Consider the following 15,030-nt stretch of genomic DNA (forward strand, 5'->3'; position numbering starts at 1 on the left):
GAATTAGGAACAACTAAGGGCAGAGCCAGGATTACACTGGAATGGAAATTTGCATAGGTAACATGTTGTATGGTGCAAAGATGAGCCAAGTGTACATTGCCTGGGAGTTTTAAAGTTGTTATAAGAACTGTCTCACCACGTGTCCCAGGATGTCAGGGAGCACACTGCAGAGCTCAAGCTGGCTCCAAGCTCGCAATCACCCGCCTCTGTATCCTGAGTACTAGAGTAGCAGATGGTTGCACCACCACTCTTGTCTTAAGAAGGAGAATTCTAAATAGAATTTGATAGCCGAGAGCCCTGTCACAAAATGATGGCCATGCATTCAAAACTCAGGTTCATATGAGTACCCACCTGTGCCAGGTAGTTACTGAGGAGCAAGAGCAGTGGTTCTCAGCCTTCTGAATGGTGCGGCTCTTCAGCATGGTTTCTCAGGCTGTGCTGGCCCCAACCATAACGTTATTTTCATCGCTGCTTCATAAATGTAACTTTGCTACTGTTATGAATTGCGCTGTAAATCTCCGTGTTTTCCGATGGTCTTAGGTGACCCTTAAGGGGTTGTTCAGCATCCCCCGAGGGGTCGTGACCCACAGGTTGAGAGCCACTGTGCTAGTGTCAGTGAGTGGAGCTGGCTTCTCTTGTCGGCTTTCACTTGAACAGAGGCAACTATAGGTTGGTTATAGGACATAGTCTTACTTGGTAAAAGTTAATAGGATAAGTGAAGGAGTCCAGATAAAAGGTTTGTTGTTTTCCTAGAGATAATTAGATGCAGCCCTCAAAGGGCAGATATTGTTCTGGTGGACAGAATGAAAGCACAGAGCATGGGCAGGGATTTCACAGGAAAAGTAAGTGAGGGGGGCTGAGACTTGGCTTGAGCATTGCAGGTTGGTGCTGGGCAATAAGGGAGCCTGAGCGATGTTACATTGCCCAGCGTTTCTCTGGGGCAGTAAAGGCTCTGGCTTTGTTTCAAAACAGGAGAGTGACAAGAATCAATCACAAATCCCATGGGGTTAAGGCCAGCATGGCATAGATTAGCTAAATAATCACAGTGGAAAATGGGCGTGAGTAGAGTATTTGATGTTCTAGTACAGACTAGCAGTTATCATGCTCAAAAATGTGGATTTTGACTGGCAGTGTGTGGATATGAAGAGCCTTCATAAAGTAGGTGACAGTAAAATGGTTAAGACACCTGTTCTCTAGACATCAGGTCTCCTCGAGCGCTTTCTATTACTTCAGAGTTCTTCCTGGTGTTAAAAACAGCTACACGCAGGTGCTTTGCTTTCTTCCTGGTTTATATTAGCCATAGGTCAAAAGCAGCAACTGCACTCCAACTTTATCCCTTTGCATGGCTCCACAGTAGCCATTTGTGAGTGTGCTATTATTTATTTTAAGCAATCCTTTATGCTAGACGTTTAGGTCATATGTAATTTCAAGTGATGCTTCTGTGCTCGTGCTTAGAGGTTAATCATCTAACTTGTATGTCATCCACATGTATGTCCTTACATGGGGACTTCCTGGCTAAGAGGCTATGCACAATCAAAACCTTCATCTATTGCTAAAGCGCCTGCAATGGAGGTGATGTAGTTTGCGCTCAGTGCCCGGGCATGCCCACTGCAGTCTTGCCAGTGAATCTTGTTGGCTCACTGCTTAGCCTTGTCCCTGTACTACTTCACAGGGGATGTCCATTGTACTTCTGACATTTTGGGTGGAGCTGACTTCCTCTCCATGTTTGGGGGAGTCGTTTGACCTTCTTTCCTTGGGTCTGTCTGTTCAGTACCTTAGCCTGCTCTTCTGTCATTGTTACTTCTGGATTTACACGAGCTTCTTAAATATTGAAAGAATTAATCCCTTGTCTGCGTTTTGAATGGAAACTATTTTTAAAGGAAACCATCAGGAGGTCTCTTGCAAAAGAACAGGGACATCTCAACAATCTGTACTGGTACTCAGGCAGGCCCGGGAAGCTGGTGTGAGGTCTCACCCCGGGCCAAAGGACACCTGGGCTCCTGTCCCAGAAAGAGCAGTGTGTTCCAGGGAGGAACTCTCCTATCCTAGATGTGGAGGAGAGAATTTAAGATCAGAGAGTTCGTAGGTGAATTCAGAGTTTAAGGACTTTAGAATAGTGAGAACAGATGGTGAGGGGGAAGGTGGGGACAGAGAACAGGAACAGACTAGAAGGAGAAATCAGAGATCCACACCAACCCCTGCTTTTGAGGCTCACTCATGTTCAGTGAGAAATGTCATCCAACATCTGTATGTCTATCCCAGTCTAGTCTAAGGCACTCTGCACTACTCCCAACAGAGTGTAGGTGAGATTTGGATACAGTGACAGTATGAAAGCTGCTGAGAACTTCTTGGTGAGAATTGGTCTTGCAGGCAGTGTTAGGTGTGGGTGAACCAAGGTACTGTGACCTCATCAGTTCACAGAGAACAATGTGTACTGTGGGCTGAGAAAGGGTTCAGCCCATGTCTTTCACTCAATGTTCATTTAAAGAGAAACATTAAACTATGCTCAGAGGAAAAGAAAATCAAAGAACATGAAACAGCCTAAAATAAAAAGCAAAAACCTCCCTCCTCCTGACTAACCAGTGTAAGCAGTTTGTTCTGTGTTCTTCTGAGCCTTTTAGTGTAAGATGAGCGAGCACCTTTTAAAGTTCACGTTGGATATTCTCTTCGGAAACCTTGCTTCCATCGGTAGATGTAAATCTCGGGTGCATTTTCACAGCTCCTTAATATTTCATCATGTGGATGTGCCCCAGTTTATTTGATTAAATCCTGTCACAGCGGGCATTTTAGCTGCCTTATTTCTGCTTTCTTTTTCAAATAATGCTCCATGAATATTCAGGCTAACTAACACTGGTGGAGAATCTTCCTGTCCCTTTCCAGTCAGACTGCAGCAGCAATTCAGGGACTCCGTGGAATCAAACACCCCTCATCCTCCAGGGGCAGCTTTCACTGTAGCTGGTGAACACTGAGGCAGATCTGTGGGACTTTTTACAGAACACCCTTCTGATCCCTTTTGTTCATTTTAGTATTGGTACCTGCAATTTGAGCTGGATGCCACAAGGTGGCAGAGGAGCACCAGAATCCATTTTTTCTTGAGGCACCGTCCTTATTGTGTCCTTACACTTAATCTTCATAAACACAAATTGGATTTAACTAGCACTGTGTTTGGTTAGGAGAATAATCAGCAAAACTATGCACACACTTGTCATCACTACCTAGATCTTTATGTTCTGTATCTGATAAAAATCAGTTTTATTTCTATCACAAAACACCGGTGTGCTGCTCACTTTTCCCCAAATACATCTGACTGTTTGTCTTTGCTTGCCCTCCTGTGTCTGTCTCTGCTCCACTTTTCATTGCCTGAAGTTAAGAGATCACAGAGCTTGTTTCTTCCTGCTGCCCACCTCTCCTGCCTCCTTTTCTCCACTGAGATGATTGGCAGCTATGGCCTAAGCAGGTTGTGCTTCACAACAGCACTGGCTGCCATGGGGCTGTGCTGCTCAGCTAACGGGGCTCAGCCAGCCAGACTTCAAAAGCCAAAGCTGTGCTTTTGGCCCAGTTGCCTACCACCCCTTACAGCCCCAGGAGCAAGGCTATGGCCTTACAGGAGCTTTGAAGTTCCATTTGCTTGCCCGCCTTGACTCCCATCAGTTCAAGGTGTAGCTGAGTGTTTAGCAGGAAACAACGCCATTTCTCTTCTTTGGAGAATTTGAAATTCTCAGTTCCCACCCCCGAGTCCTTTGCTTTGGTGGGTAGGGATGGAGGTCTGTCAGGAATTACAGCATGTGGGCATTTTGTCACTGTTTGTTGCAAAGAGGCGGAGTAGGAAGAGTGGGAAGCTCATTTTGGACATGTGACAGTCATAACTGCATTCCCATGCTCATACAATTCGTTCTGTGTGTCCAGGAGATACATGTGTGTTAGCTTTTCAGTTAAAAGGGAAGTTTAAGGCATGTGAGAACTGTGCTTTTCCTATTTGCTTTAAGGGCTCTTAAACTGTAATATTCAACAATTCTCACTATTTTAAATATATATATATATGTATGTATTTTTTTTAGACAGTAATGACTGCTTTTAACTAGATTGCCAGAGCAGTGCTGTGTTTATCAAGGACTTCATGTCCAGAACTATGGTAAACTGGGCAGTGAGGAAAGGTTTGCAGATAGGCCTTGCTTTCTGTGGCCCACGCACAGGACACAGACCATTATTATAGATAAGGAACTCACAAGAGTTGGGGGTACATACCTCGGTCTTTCCCTTTGTACCTCAGACATAGGTCTCAATGTACATATTTTATTACATGGACTTTTGAAATCTTCAATCAATTTATCTGGTATAAGCAATAAATATTTCAGATCTGTATATTAGCCAGAAAAAAAATACACCTGTCATATGACTGTTTTGAAGCTGAGATAAGCAATGGTAGGGGAAGAAGGTTTTTCCATTTTGGGGACTCATGCAGATCATCCTTGAATACTTAAGAACATATGGCCGGGTTGACTCTCATATTTTAAAGAGGTTGAAATCCTCCCCACCTGCCCACCCCTCAACTGCTCTCCTGTGACTGTTGCTACCTGAGGGACAGCTTGTGTTTCTTTGTTGTCTCTCCTCTGATCCAGGCTCACCATGCTTTGAGTCCTGGATGTAGTAGCCAAACATATGAATGAACTTTTGTAAAAGTAGTGTTTTAGCCATTACCACACAAATTCTAACCAATGTTACAGATTCTCAAACTGTGGTCACCTATCCTCAACCACTCACAACCAACTGGACCCTGATTACTCCACTTCCTGGGTGTTGTGACAGGAACAACACCTGGAGAAAGGCACGAAGATTTTCTTCTGTTTGGAGGGGTGTGATTCATCTCTTTTGGCATGATAAAGCAATTAAGAAAATACAATGAAAATAAAAATGATAACCCAGTTATTAGAAGGGTTAAAAAATTCTCCGTCTTTAAGATTACTACTTAAAAATATGAACACTGTATATGACTAGGCAAGATGTTAATGACTTGACATTACAAAATTTATTAAATTTATTTTTAAAGTGGTTTGGTCCCCCCTTTCAAATGCATGAAGCATGTGGGAGTTGGAATAGATCTGCCCCAGGCTGCCAAAACAAAATTTTAATGGAACTGGAGTCCTTCAGGGATTGTCCTAAATCCACATAATATTCTTAAGTCCTGGTGTTTGCACTGGGACCTGTGTATTAGCAGATGTACGTGTGAATAATATACGTATACCCATCCATCACCCTGGCGACTCCACATCCTGAAGGGCTCGCGCACATCAATTATTCCACCTCAGGGGGTACAGAGATATTTGGGCTAGCATTGACCTCCTTTTCAATCAGGGCCTCCAAACAGTATGTTCTGGAAGTCAAATAGTCCCTTCAGACAGAAGCTCTGTTTGAGAATGCGTTTGGCCTAATGTCGCCATGCTGAGAAGTCAATGTGATTACCTGTGTCAGGTGTGGAAGCAGCATCCAGAGAAGCAAATGAAAATTCCGTCACTCAGAGTCACCGTCAGCGGCCGGGATCTGACCCATCTATCTACATCTTGCATAAGTTATTAGCCAGTCTATCAGGAAAGAGTGTCAACCTCAGTGAGCTGCATCTACTTTCACACACAAAAAGCAACTCTTTGAAATAAATTAGAAGTTGCTTGAGAAGCTAGATTCACTTTCAAAGGCTTGGAGCCATTTTTATGAACTGAGAACCTCAGGAGCAAAGCCTTCTTAGGAGGAATGGCTGTTTGTTTTAAAGGCAAACAAAGACTATTTTTAAACACATGGTTTTGATTTAAAAAAAAAACTTGGAAATTATTTCTTAAATGCATGAAGCCCTCTTCCTAAGCTTCTGCTATTATAGCCGAAGGCGTGTTGCAATTGTTGTAACTGGTAAACCAACCACAAAGGTAGCCACTTCATTTTGTTGGGAAAACGGACAATTGTGGTAGTGGCTGACCATTTATTTAATTGTGTGGTAAGTACCCTATGATGAGAGAGTAAAGTTAAATTGATGATTCAGGCTACCCCAGCCAGGGTACAGTTTACATGGCAATTATGCTGGGTCATCTAAGTGTAATTGGCAAGTAATTTTGTAAGTGAAGGAACATGACAGCTCATTTACATGGTGTTCACTGAGTAAAATTTGGGGACATTTATCAACTACTCTCGAGTGCAGAGTGATTGCGTTGATGTCCCTGGAAAGCTGCAGGCTGCTGGGAGCTGGCTTGGGGGTGAGTCCCGAGCTCCCTTCTGCAGCATGCTAGGCGGTTCCCTCTGCACTGAGTGAGATCATGGCTCTTTTCTCCAGGAGCTCACGGGTGGGAAACAGACATGACAGTAATGTTAGCGGGGTGCGGTGCGTGGAGACTTGGAGCTTGCTGAGGTGCTGTGGCTATGTGCTGAGGGAGGGCTAGTTTTCACGGTGGAAGATCGGGGAGGCCTTGTTAGGGAGGGGGACACCAAATGAGATTTTAAAGGATGGTGGGACTTTGCTGAAACAGCACTTGCCAGGCAGAAGCACAGCAAGACCAGAATCCTAGAACAAGTAGACAGGAGCTGCAACCAGAGAAGCGCTGAGCCTGACACATAGGCCTGGCCAGCCATTTAAGGACTTAGGAAGAGGTGGGCCTCTATGTGAGCTGTTTTGAAGACAGATTATTTTGTGCAGTAACAATTACTGTGCTCTGATGATGTAGCAGGGGCTCTGTTCTGTGTGTATCAGGGGATCTGTATCTTTATTACCACACAGGAAATTGGCACTAAAGTTCCTTTTACAAATGAGGGAACAAAATAGACAGGGGTTGCCCAGAATTAAACGGAGAGCGATGGAGGAGCCTGTGTGGTTCTGAAGCCCTTGCTTACCCCTAGCATTAAGCCTGCACCTTGCTGTCAGCTTTCTTAGTGCTGAGGTTCTAGGCTAACTCTACTCTATCCCCACCACACCTGCCAGGCTCTCAGCCCTCACAGTGGCAATGGTGGCCATTCTGGTCATAGTCATGTTTAGTTGAGGTAGCACTGCCTCTGCACTTCCACACACATGTACAGTATCAGGGAGGCCGTGGCCAGAGGCACTGTAGGCGACCTGAGAAGGGGAACAAAGAGGCTTGGAGCTAAGGCAGTGTTATGGAGGAGACACATTGGTGATTGATTGACATGCGGATCTTGTTGGCATATTCCTGAATCCCTTCTGATTTCCAGCCGAGGCCCTGGAGAGATGACGTGGCAAAGGAATCTAGGAACAGGGAAGTTTACACTGCTCTTCACAGAGCTCTTAAATTCCTAGGAAGAGCTCAGGATAAAAGTTCGAAGAGACTGCCCCAGAGATGGCTAAAATTAGAAGGGACAAGCTGGGGCCAGAACTTCCCTGGGGCAGATGAATGGTTAGATAGCCTTTGGGGATCTATTCTCTTTGAAAATTCTCTAGCTTAAAGTAAATAAAACTTCTCCCATTTCCCTTTCTAAACTGCCTAGATGGAAAAAAAAGAGATAAAAATCAAAGTATTCAAGGACTGGAAAATATTGTGTCCAAATGCCTTGATTATAGATAAAGGAACGGAAGCCTAGAGAGTTACAAGACACACTGGAAGGCACGCCCTCAAGGCAAGGAGGACAGGAGCATTGGCTTCTTGGCCTTATGTCTCACGTAGGAACATTTTTGGTTTTGGTGTTCCTGTGGGCGAGCCACACAGTGACTCAAAAGCAGCAGAGACACAGTACTTTCCCCCAGGAAAATTAGAGTATTAACAACGAGTTTACCTGTCACAAAGCAACCTAGGACATTTAGGCAACTGAGAAAGGGCGGGGTGTGGTGATGCTCGCCTTTAACCCCAGCACTCAGGAGGCAGAGGCAGGTGGATCTCTGTGAGTTCAAGGTCAGCCTAGTCTACAAAGTGAGTGAGAGCCAGGACTACACAGAGAAACCCTGTTTCAAAACAAAATTCCTAAGACAGGATAGAGAGATGGCTCAGTGGTCTTCGGGGACTTGAGTTCAAATGCTCAATCCCCCTACAAAAAGCCAGGCATGCTGTACACACCTGTGGCCCAGCACTGGGCACTGGACTGCAGAAGCTCACTGGCCAGGCAGCCTTGCCCAGAGGGTGAGTTTCTAGTTCCAGGGAGATAGCCTATCTGGGGCAATGAGGAACAATAGAGTAAGACACATCCTGCTCAGGCCTCCACAGCATGCGCACGAGCCTGTGTGCTGAACATTGAAGTGCATGCATCACACACCTACACCACACATACACAGCGTATAACACACACACACACACACACACACACACACACACACACACACACACACACACGCAGAAACCCACATGGATTTTCCAAGCCCTACTCAATACCACACGGTGCTAACACATGCCAGTCATTGTCTCGAAATGTCACAGTTATAAGCCAGCACTGTTTTCACTTTGTTTCAAAGGGTCCCCAAGGCAGCAACCTGCTTCATGCGATCTGACCGTGGTTAACGCCTGGCGCCGCTGTCCTCAAATGATGTAAACATTCTTTATGTTTTCTTGCAGCCATCTTTGTTTTTGTAATAAGACCGTTTACCTATTAACATCTATAATTTTATCAACATAATTTGGAATCTTTTTGTTTGTTTGTTTGTATCTTGGGTGGACTGCCTAGACATCCTTAAAATTGCAGCCTGATATCTTACCAGCTTTCCAGCCGTACTGAAGTACTTTCGGACAGAGCCCTCACTCTTGGTTCACATGCTGTTTTGAAGGATGCTTTGTTTGCTGCGAGCACTGTACATTGCCTAGTGTGGATGGCCTTGTGGAGCGGTGAGCAGGAGCTCCTGGGCTCCTCACCATTGACTGTGGCTTATATCCTTGCCAGGGGCCCTCTGAGAGAGCCAGGTGGAGGGTGGGTCCTGAGCAAAGATGGTCTGAGGCGGACAGGACTGGACTGCAAGCCTTGGCTTCTCTAAAATGAACACACTTCCACCCCCGCCCTTGCAAAGGGGCGTGTTCTCATTTTCTGAGGAGTGAAAATCTTTGTGTGAGGAAGTGTCACCGAGAGTCTTACTCATCAGCATATGCACCGTCCCCTTGTGACAGTGGGAGTAAGGGTTCATCAGTTCAACATGCCTTTCACATTTGGAGGCTCCTGACTAATAACCTCTGGTATTTATCATCAGAACAGCCAAAGAACTAGATTCTGGCATATGCTGCTCTCACGCACTGAGAAAAAACTTGAAAAGACAGAAGACTTGCTCCAATTTTCTTTCTTCTCTTCATTTAGAAGAAAGAGCATACCTTTTTTTAATTAAGAAGAGTATGAGCACACAGAGACATCTGACCATATCACCAGCTGCTCCTAACACGGCCTGCTTGTCTCCAGCACGTCCTTTAAAAATCAAGTCGCTATGCAACAGGCAGCAAGCCCTTCCTACCTGCAGGTCTGCCATGCCGCTGGCATGTTCTTCATGGCTCTCTCATGATTTCTGGGGTCAAGTCCTGTGTAGTCACAGGTGCTATCTCCCCTGCCTGCAGCCTGCCCCTGCCATGTGGAGAAATCAGGGCTTCTTGCTTCTGCTTCTGCAAAGGGCCTCTCCAGACCTGTATGCAGGTCAGTTTATTCCCATAAGCTCTCTGCAGGCCCTGCTGAGACTGGATCTCATGGGCTCCGCAGCCCACACTGTACTAGCCTTTTTATGCTTGGCTGGTGTAGTATGTTGTAATTTAAACAAACAAATGTGAATCTCATTGGACTATTATTGCCCCATTTTGCTTGAGACAAAAGGCTCTACCACTTTGTATCACACATAAAATCCCAATTACACATGTATTCTATGCTGGCTCATACAGATACACTTGTCCTTCCTTGCCTTTATGGTCCAATGAATAGACTATAAGCTTCCCCAAGACTATGGTTATATATTGCTAATTTTTATATATGTAAATCTGATAGAAACTGCTCAATAAATAGATAGTGTATACCTATGTCTTGGAAAAAAGTAAAATCCATTCAAGGAAGAATTTGGAGCCCATTTTGGCACTCACAGTGCTTCACAAACATCCTAAAACTCATGGTGCTCAGGGGACCTGGCAGGAGCAGACAGTACCCACATGGCTGTCGTCACCATATGATGCCGGAAGGATGGAACCACTGTGGGCATTTAAGCCTTTGAATGTGGTCTTCCCACATCTCTGGTCCTAGGAGATCCCTCAGAAGTGACGATTTCCGTATTCCATTGTGATTTTCTTTATTCATTCCTTATGCGTGATCTGCTTTGTCAGATCTGATCATGGCCCAGGTGTGGTCATGGGCATACCTGAATTTTCTGAATTTACAGTATATTCAGATCTATATAAGCTGATCATGCCAGAGGTAATAATATCATTGCCCACTGGTTAACTTAAAATAACTGTTTTGATAATTAGTATTTGTTTTAGTCATTGGATCTTCTCTTTGAAAAAATGACATTTTATTTATTTACTTTGTGTACTTGTGGGTGGGTGGGTGGGAGAGTGTGTGCCATGAGGGGGTCAGAGGAAACTTTAGGAGCTGGTTTTCTCCTTGTGCTAGAGCTCAAAACCAGATTGTTGGGTTTGGCGCAGGCACCTTAACCTGAATAGCTACCTTGCTAGCCCGGATACTTTACTTATTTATACTTAACCAATTAATTTTCTTTTGGGTGTGTATGACTGTGAGTGTGCAAACCAGAGGAAAACTAGCTTGAGTCAGTGTTCTCCTACCACGTGTGTCCCAGGGACCGAAATGAAGGTATCAGGCTTGCTGTCAAGCACCTTCACCCACAGAGCCATCTCCCAGGCCTGCACTGAGTTTTCTTTTTTTTTACCCTCCTAGTGACTCTCTTCTTGTCACTCAGTTACACGCTCCTTTAAGGACACTGACAAAGGTTCCGTGTTCCCTAGGATCCAGGCTGTACATGTCTGTGGCATTTCATGTAATCAGTGACATGGGGGCATGGAGCATGCCCATGTTAATGCTCTTGCCACAGATTCAGTCTTCAGAGATTCTCTGCCCTGTCAGTGAGTGGTACAGGCATGGAAGAGGTACATCTACAGAATGTCTGTACATACTGTAGGCGTCCCGGAGACAATATTCTCACAGCCTAAGGGTGGAGCCATGCTCAGCTATCCAAGTAAAGAAAAGAACTCACGGAAACCGGAAAACCCTTCTTTAGGGAGAAGTGGCAACAACACAGGGAGAGTTTATTAAGGAACCGTTTCCAGCCTGAGATCTCACTGCCGATTCTGTGAATGTGCCTGCTCCGCTGCCTTCTTGGGGCCTATTGTGAATTCCTTGCTTGATACTATTAATGGTTAATGGGTGCACCTGAAATCAAGCAATAATGTGTCATTTTGGTAATAGTTGTATTAAATGGCTCTTTTATACAACATCGAGCTTATCAGATTATCTTGCTCCTAATAATGAATAACTCATATTTTCCAATTTCCTAATCAAATGTTTCCACATCATCCTGAAGCACAGTCATTTTCAGATGTATCTGCTCTGTACACTCAGCCTCAATGATGGTAAATTGCCAGCCACCCTCTCGGGTTCCTCCATTCTCTTTGGTACTGAGGCATAGGCCTGGAACGCCTTTTGAAAGCTGGTGATAACCACCCACTCGATACAGGTAAACAATGAGTCAAAGCAGCACCAGGCTGAATTGATAGTCATGTAGACATTTTCACAACAGGTTTCTTTCTAAAGTTCAGTGCTTCTGAGCTCATCTCAGATGTTTCTCTTTTCCCTGTGCCCATTTCTGAAACCCCTGTGCCATAGTCTGAGTGGCATTGCTTCAGCATGCCGGAGTTCCATAGCAGGGACAAAAAGCAAAAGCTGCCACGCGTCACCACAAGGTAATAAACGTTTAGTAATCCCTAGGTACTGCCTCATTGGAGTGATCAGAAGTGCTAAGGGCCGAAGCAAAGGGCCTGGTTCTGCTCCCAACACCCACATAGCAACTCTCAATCATCTACAATTTCATTTCACGGGACCTAATGCCCTCCTCTGGCCTCCACAGGCACTGCATGCAAACAATACACACACACAAGGCAACACCCACACACATAAAATAAATACAGCTAGAGGTATGTGTAAATCATTGCATTTAAAAGGAAGTTTCAAGATTTCTGAGAAGTACATGTTTGATTTTATTTAGCTGAACACCTTTTGGAGAAGGAACAATGTAAGAAATGCTGAAGTGTGCAGGGAGCCAGATTTTGTCAGTTTCTAGAATGCTCAGCTGAAAAGTTACTGTACCTTTTGTAAAGAGATTGTATGATGTAATTGGTCATTTTGAATTGCTTTAGTTCAAACCCTTATCCCTATCTGCATCTTGATATCTCTCATTTTCATATATCCCTTTTCATTCTGTCTCTGTCTCTGGTACTTTAAAAAGCCTCTTTCCTCGAGGAAGGAAAGAACAATCCTGACTCCCTACTGAGCATCCACAACAACCCGGTCTGTACTCCCCAAGTTCAGTTGTCCACTAAGGCCAGGGTCCACAGTTTTTGGTCCTCAAGTCTCCATATCCTGGCTTGGCATTACAGACTACACACAGTGCATGAGTCACTGAATGATGTCCTGATTTCACAATTTATGATTATCCAACTTCTTCAATTCAAATTAAGCCCAGTGTAGAGTCCTTTAATCCCAAGTCAGATATGCTTAATATCAAGCACAGCACTAGTGTATCCATGTATGTCCCGTGACGTTTAACAAAAGAAAACACCTTGTATATTTTGGAACCTTAGTACAAAAGCCAAAATGTAGCAGCTGTATTTCCAATTAGTCAAGTTGAGGAATGAATTTTTGCCTTAAAGACTAATGCATGATTCTGCTGCTATTGGGCCCTGTGATTTTCCTTCACTGCATTCCTGTGGTTGGAATGTCTTATAACATTTCAGAGCTGAAAGCGTTGTTTGGAAAACCATTTGATGATGAAGCTTCCCAGCTAGAGAGTACCACTGGCCACACTCAGCAAATGTTCCCTATCCCAGTAAACCGGAGAACTGTTGTGTGTGGCATGAGTTAGAGATGTCTGTGAAACTCGCAATTCTTTCTTTATATTGCTCGCAATTTGCTAGCTAAAGACGGAAATACAGTACAAGGCCCGTGAGAAATTGTACAGCAGAAGTGCATGTAAGGGGCAGAAAGAAGAGGAACTACCACAGAGAGTGTCTGGAAGGCTTCCTAGAAGCAGTGACTGAATCTGAGATGAACCTTGAGAGAAGTCAATGGCTGTCATGAGGGGAAATCCTCGTGATGCACTTGGCGTATTTATAAGACATCACAGCTTGAGAAACAAGCTTTTGAAGGGCAGAAGCCCAGAAAGCGCTGGAATCCAGAGTATAGCAGCTAGCTGCCCCTCTTCATCCTGTGGCTCCTGTAGAGTCGAGGAGCAGAGAGGAGTCAAGCCGAGTTGTATTAGTGGATACATATACATGACATAAGGCTACTGTGTTTTCTGCTGCCAGCTTCTATGGTTTCATAACCATTTGTGTTACTAATGGTTCTTAGAAATGAAGAAAGCTCACTTAGGCGGGTGGGACTTCATTGTATTTTATTGAACTCTACTCTACTAGAGTAGAGTACTACTACTCTCCACATCTGCCTATGGGCTGTGACTTTTCATAAAAGCATAACAAATTTCTACATTTCCAACAAATGCACTCTGCTAATCTAACAGAAACGTTTAGAGCCCAGACCCCAAATATCAATAGCTTTTAGTATTGCAAATTAGTCTGTCTGTTGGGTAAATTGGGCTATGTGGTTCTTGATAAAAAGTTGCAAGTAACTGTGCATGCGCGCTTTGTGCGTAACTGCTGGCCAGAGCCTGATGGTCGTGTGCTTCTTTGCAGAGTTTCAAGTTGAATGTAGACAGTCACTGCGCCCTCAAGGAGGCCGTGGAGGGGGAAGGACAGCAACTCCTCGAGCTCATTGCGTCCCACAAAGCAGGTAAATCCTCCTGAAATATTGCGGGTCTTTATGTCTCCAGACTATTAAGAACGAAGAAGCATTGCTGTAAATTACCGCATATATTCACTTCCTTATGTATTATTAATATTTACATTATCAGATTGACCTTCAGGATTTATAAATGTTTCATATACTGCATACAATGCTGTGATACTTAGAAGATGAAATACTGCCTCCAAACGGTCTGTTCATTTTATTTGGGGCTTGCCATTCGTCTGAGTTCCAATTGAAATCACACCCCTGAAAACTTCACATTGACGTGCTTTTTGATGTAGGAGCTCTGGAAATCACGTTAAGAGAATGAGGGAGAGCTGTTTTTACGGGCACAATGCACCAGGGTGTACATAGATGTCATTACGCGTATGAGGCAGGCTGCCCAGAGACAGCTGACTGTTTCTCTGCCAGCGCACACGTGTGGACATTTGGCATATTCTCTGTAGGTCTTTGCGTTAGCAGAGGCCTGGGCCTTCAACCAGTTCTTAGACCAATGTTGACGCACTTATGAAGAACACATTATGAAAAAAAGCAGTTTTGTTGTATGATCCCATTTACTCTGAGAGTGACGACTGCAACTCTGGGCAGGCTAGTGTTTGCTTTGTTTTGTTTTAGCAACTGCAGCAACAGGGAAAGAACAGCATTAGGCAGATGCGTTCACACCAAATAGCACTATCTTAATTCTGGCTGCTGTACTGTATTTACAGTTGAATTATCTGTTTCTATTTTCATAAATCCTTCTGGTCACTACAGACTCTCCACACACACAGCACAGACCCTTCTCTTGGAGGTGCGGAGCTATGGTATAAATGACATTTACATATCACGATCTGTTCCATTTGCATTGTTTTCACCAAACCACTGAGTCTGCAACAGTTTCTGCATATGCCTGTCCTGGTTTTGTGTTGTTATGTCTTAGAATTGCCAGTCTCAGTTCTGACTGACAAGTGGCAGGTAATGATAAGGTCATTTAAAAGCCCTTGTGTGGTTTGAATTAGCCACCTAGTTTTCTCTGTAACGGTCTCGGGTAAAGATGCAGTCGGGCCCACAACTTGTGCTTTC

At 44.4% G+C, this 15,030-nt stretch overlaps 1 protein-coding gene across 9 annotated transcripts in view; it reads left to right on the plus strand.

Moving 5' to 3' along the window:
• The window catches only part of Akap6 (A-kinase anchoring protein 6), a 443,623-nt gene that overhangs the window by 215,279 nt on the left and 213,314 nt on the right, over window positions 1-15,030 (plus strand). For all 9 annotated transcript variants that reach the window (XM_060387498.1, XM_060387493.1, XM_060387490.1 and 6 more), the window contains one exon: window positions 13,857-13,953. In XM_060387498.1, coding sequence (XP_060243481.1) covers window positions 13,857-13,953 — 97 coding nt within the window. The remainder of the gene's footprint in view (window positions 1-13,856; window positions 13,954-15,030) is intronic.

Source organism: Meriones unguiculatus, chromosome 7, assembly GCF_030254825.1.
Source record: "Meriones unguiculatus strain TT.TT164.6M chromosome 7, Bangor_MerUng_6.1, whole genome shotgun sequence".
NCBI classification, from domain to species: Eukaryota; Metazoa; Chordata; class Mammalia; order Rodentia; family Muridae; genus Meriones; species Meriones unguiculatus.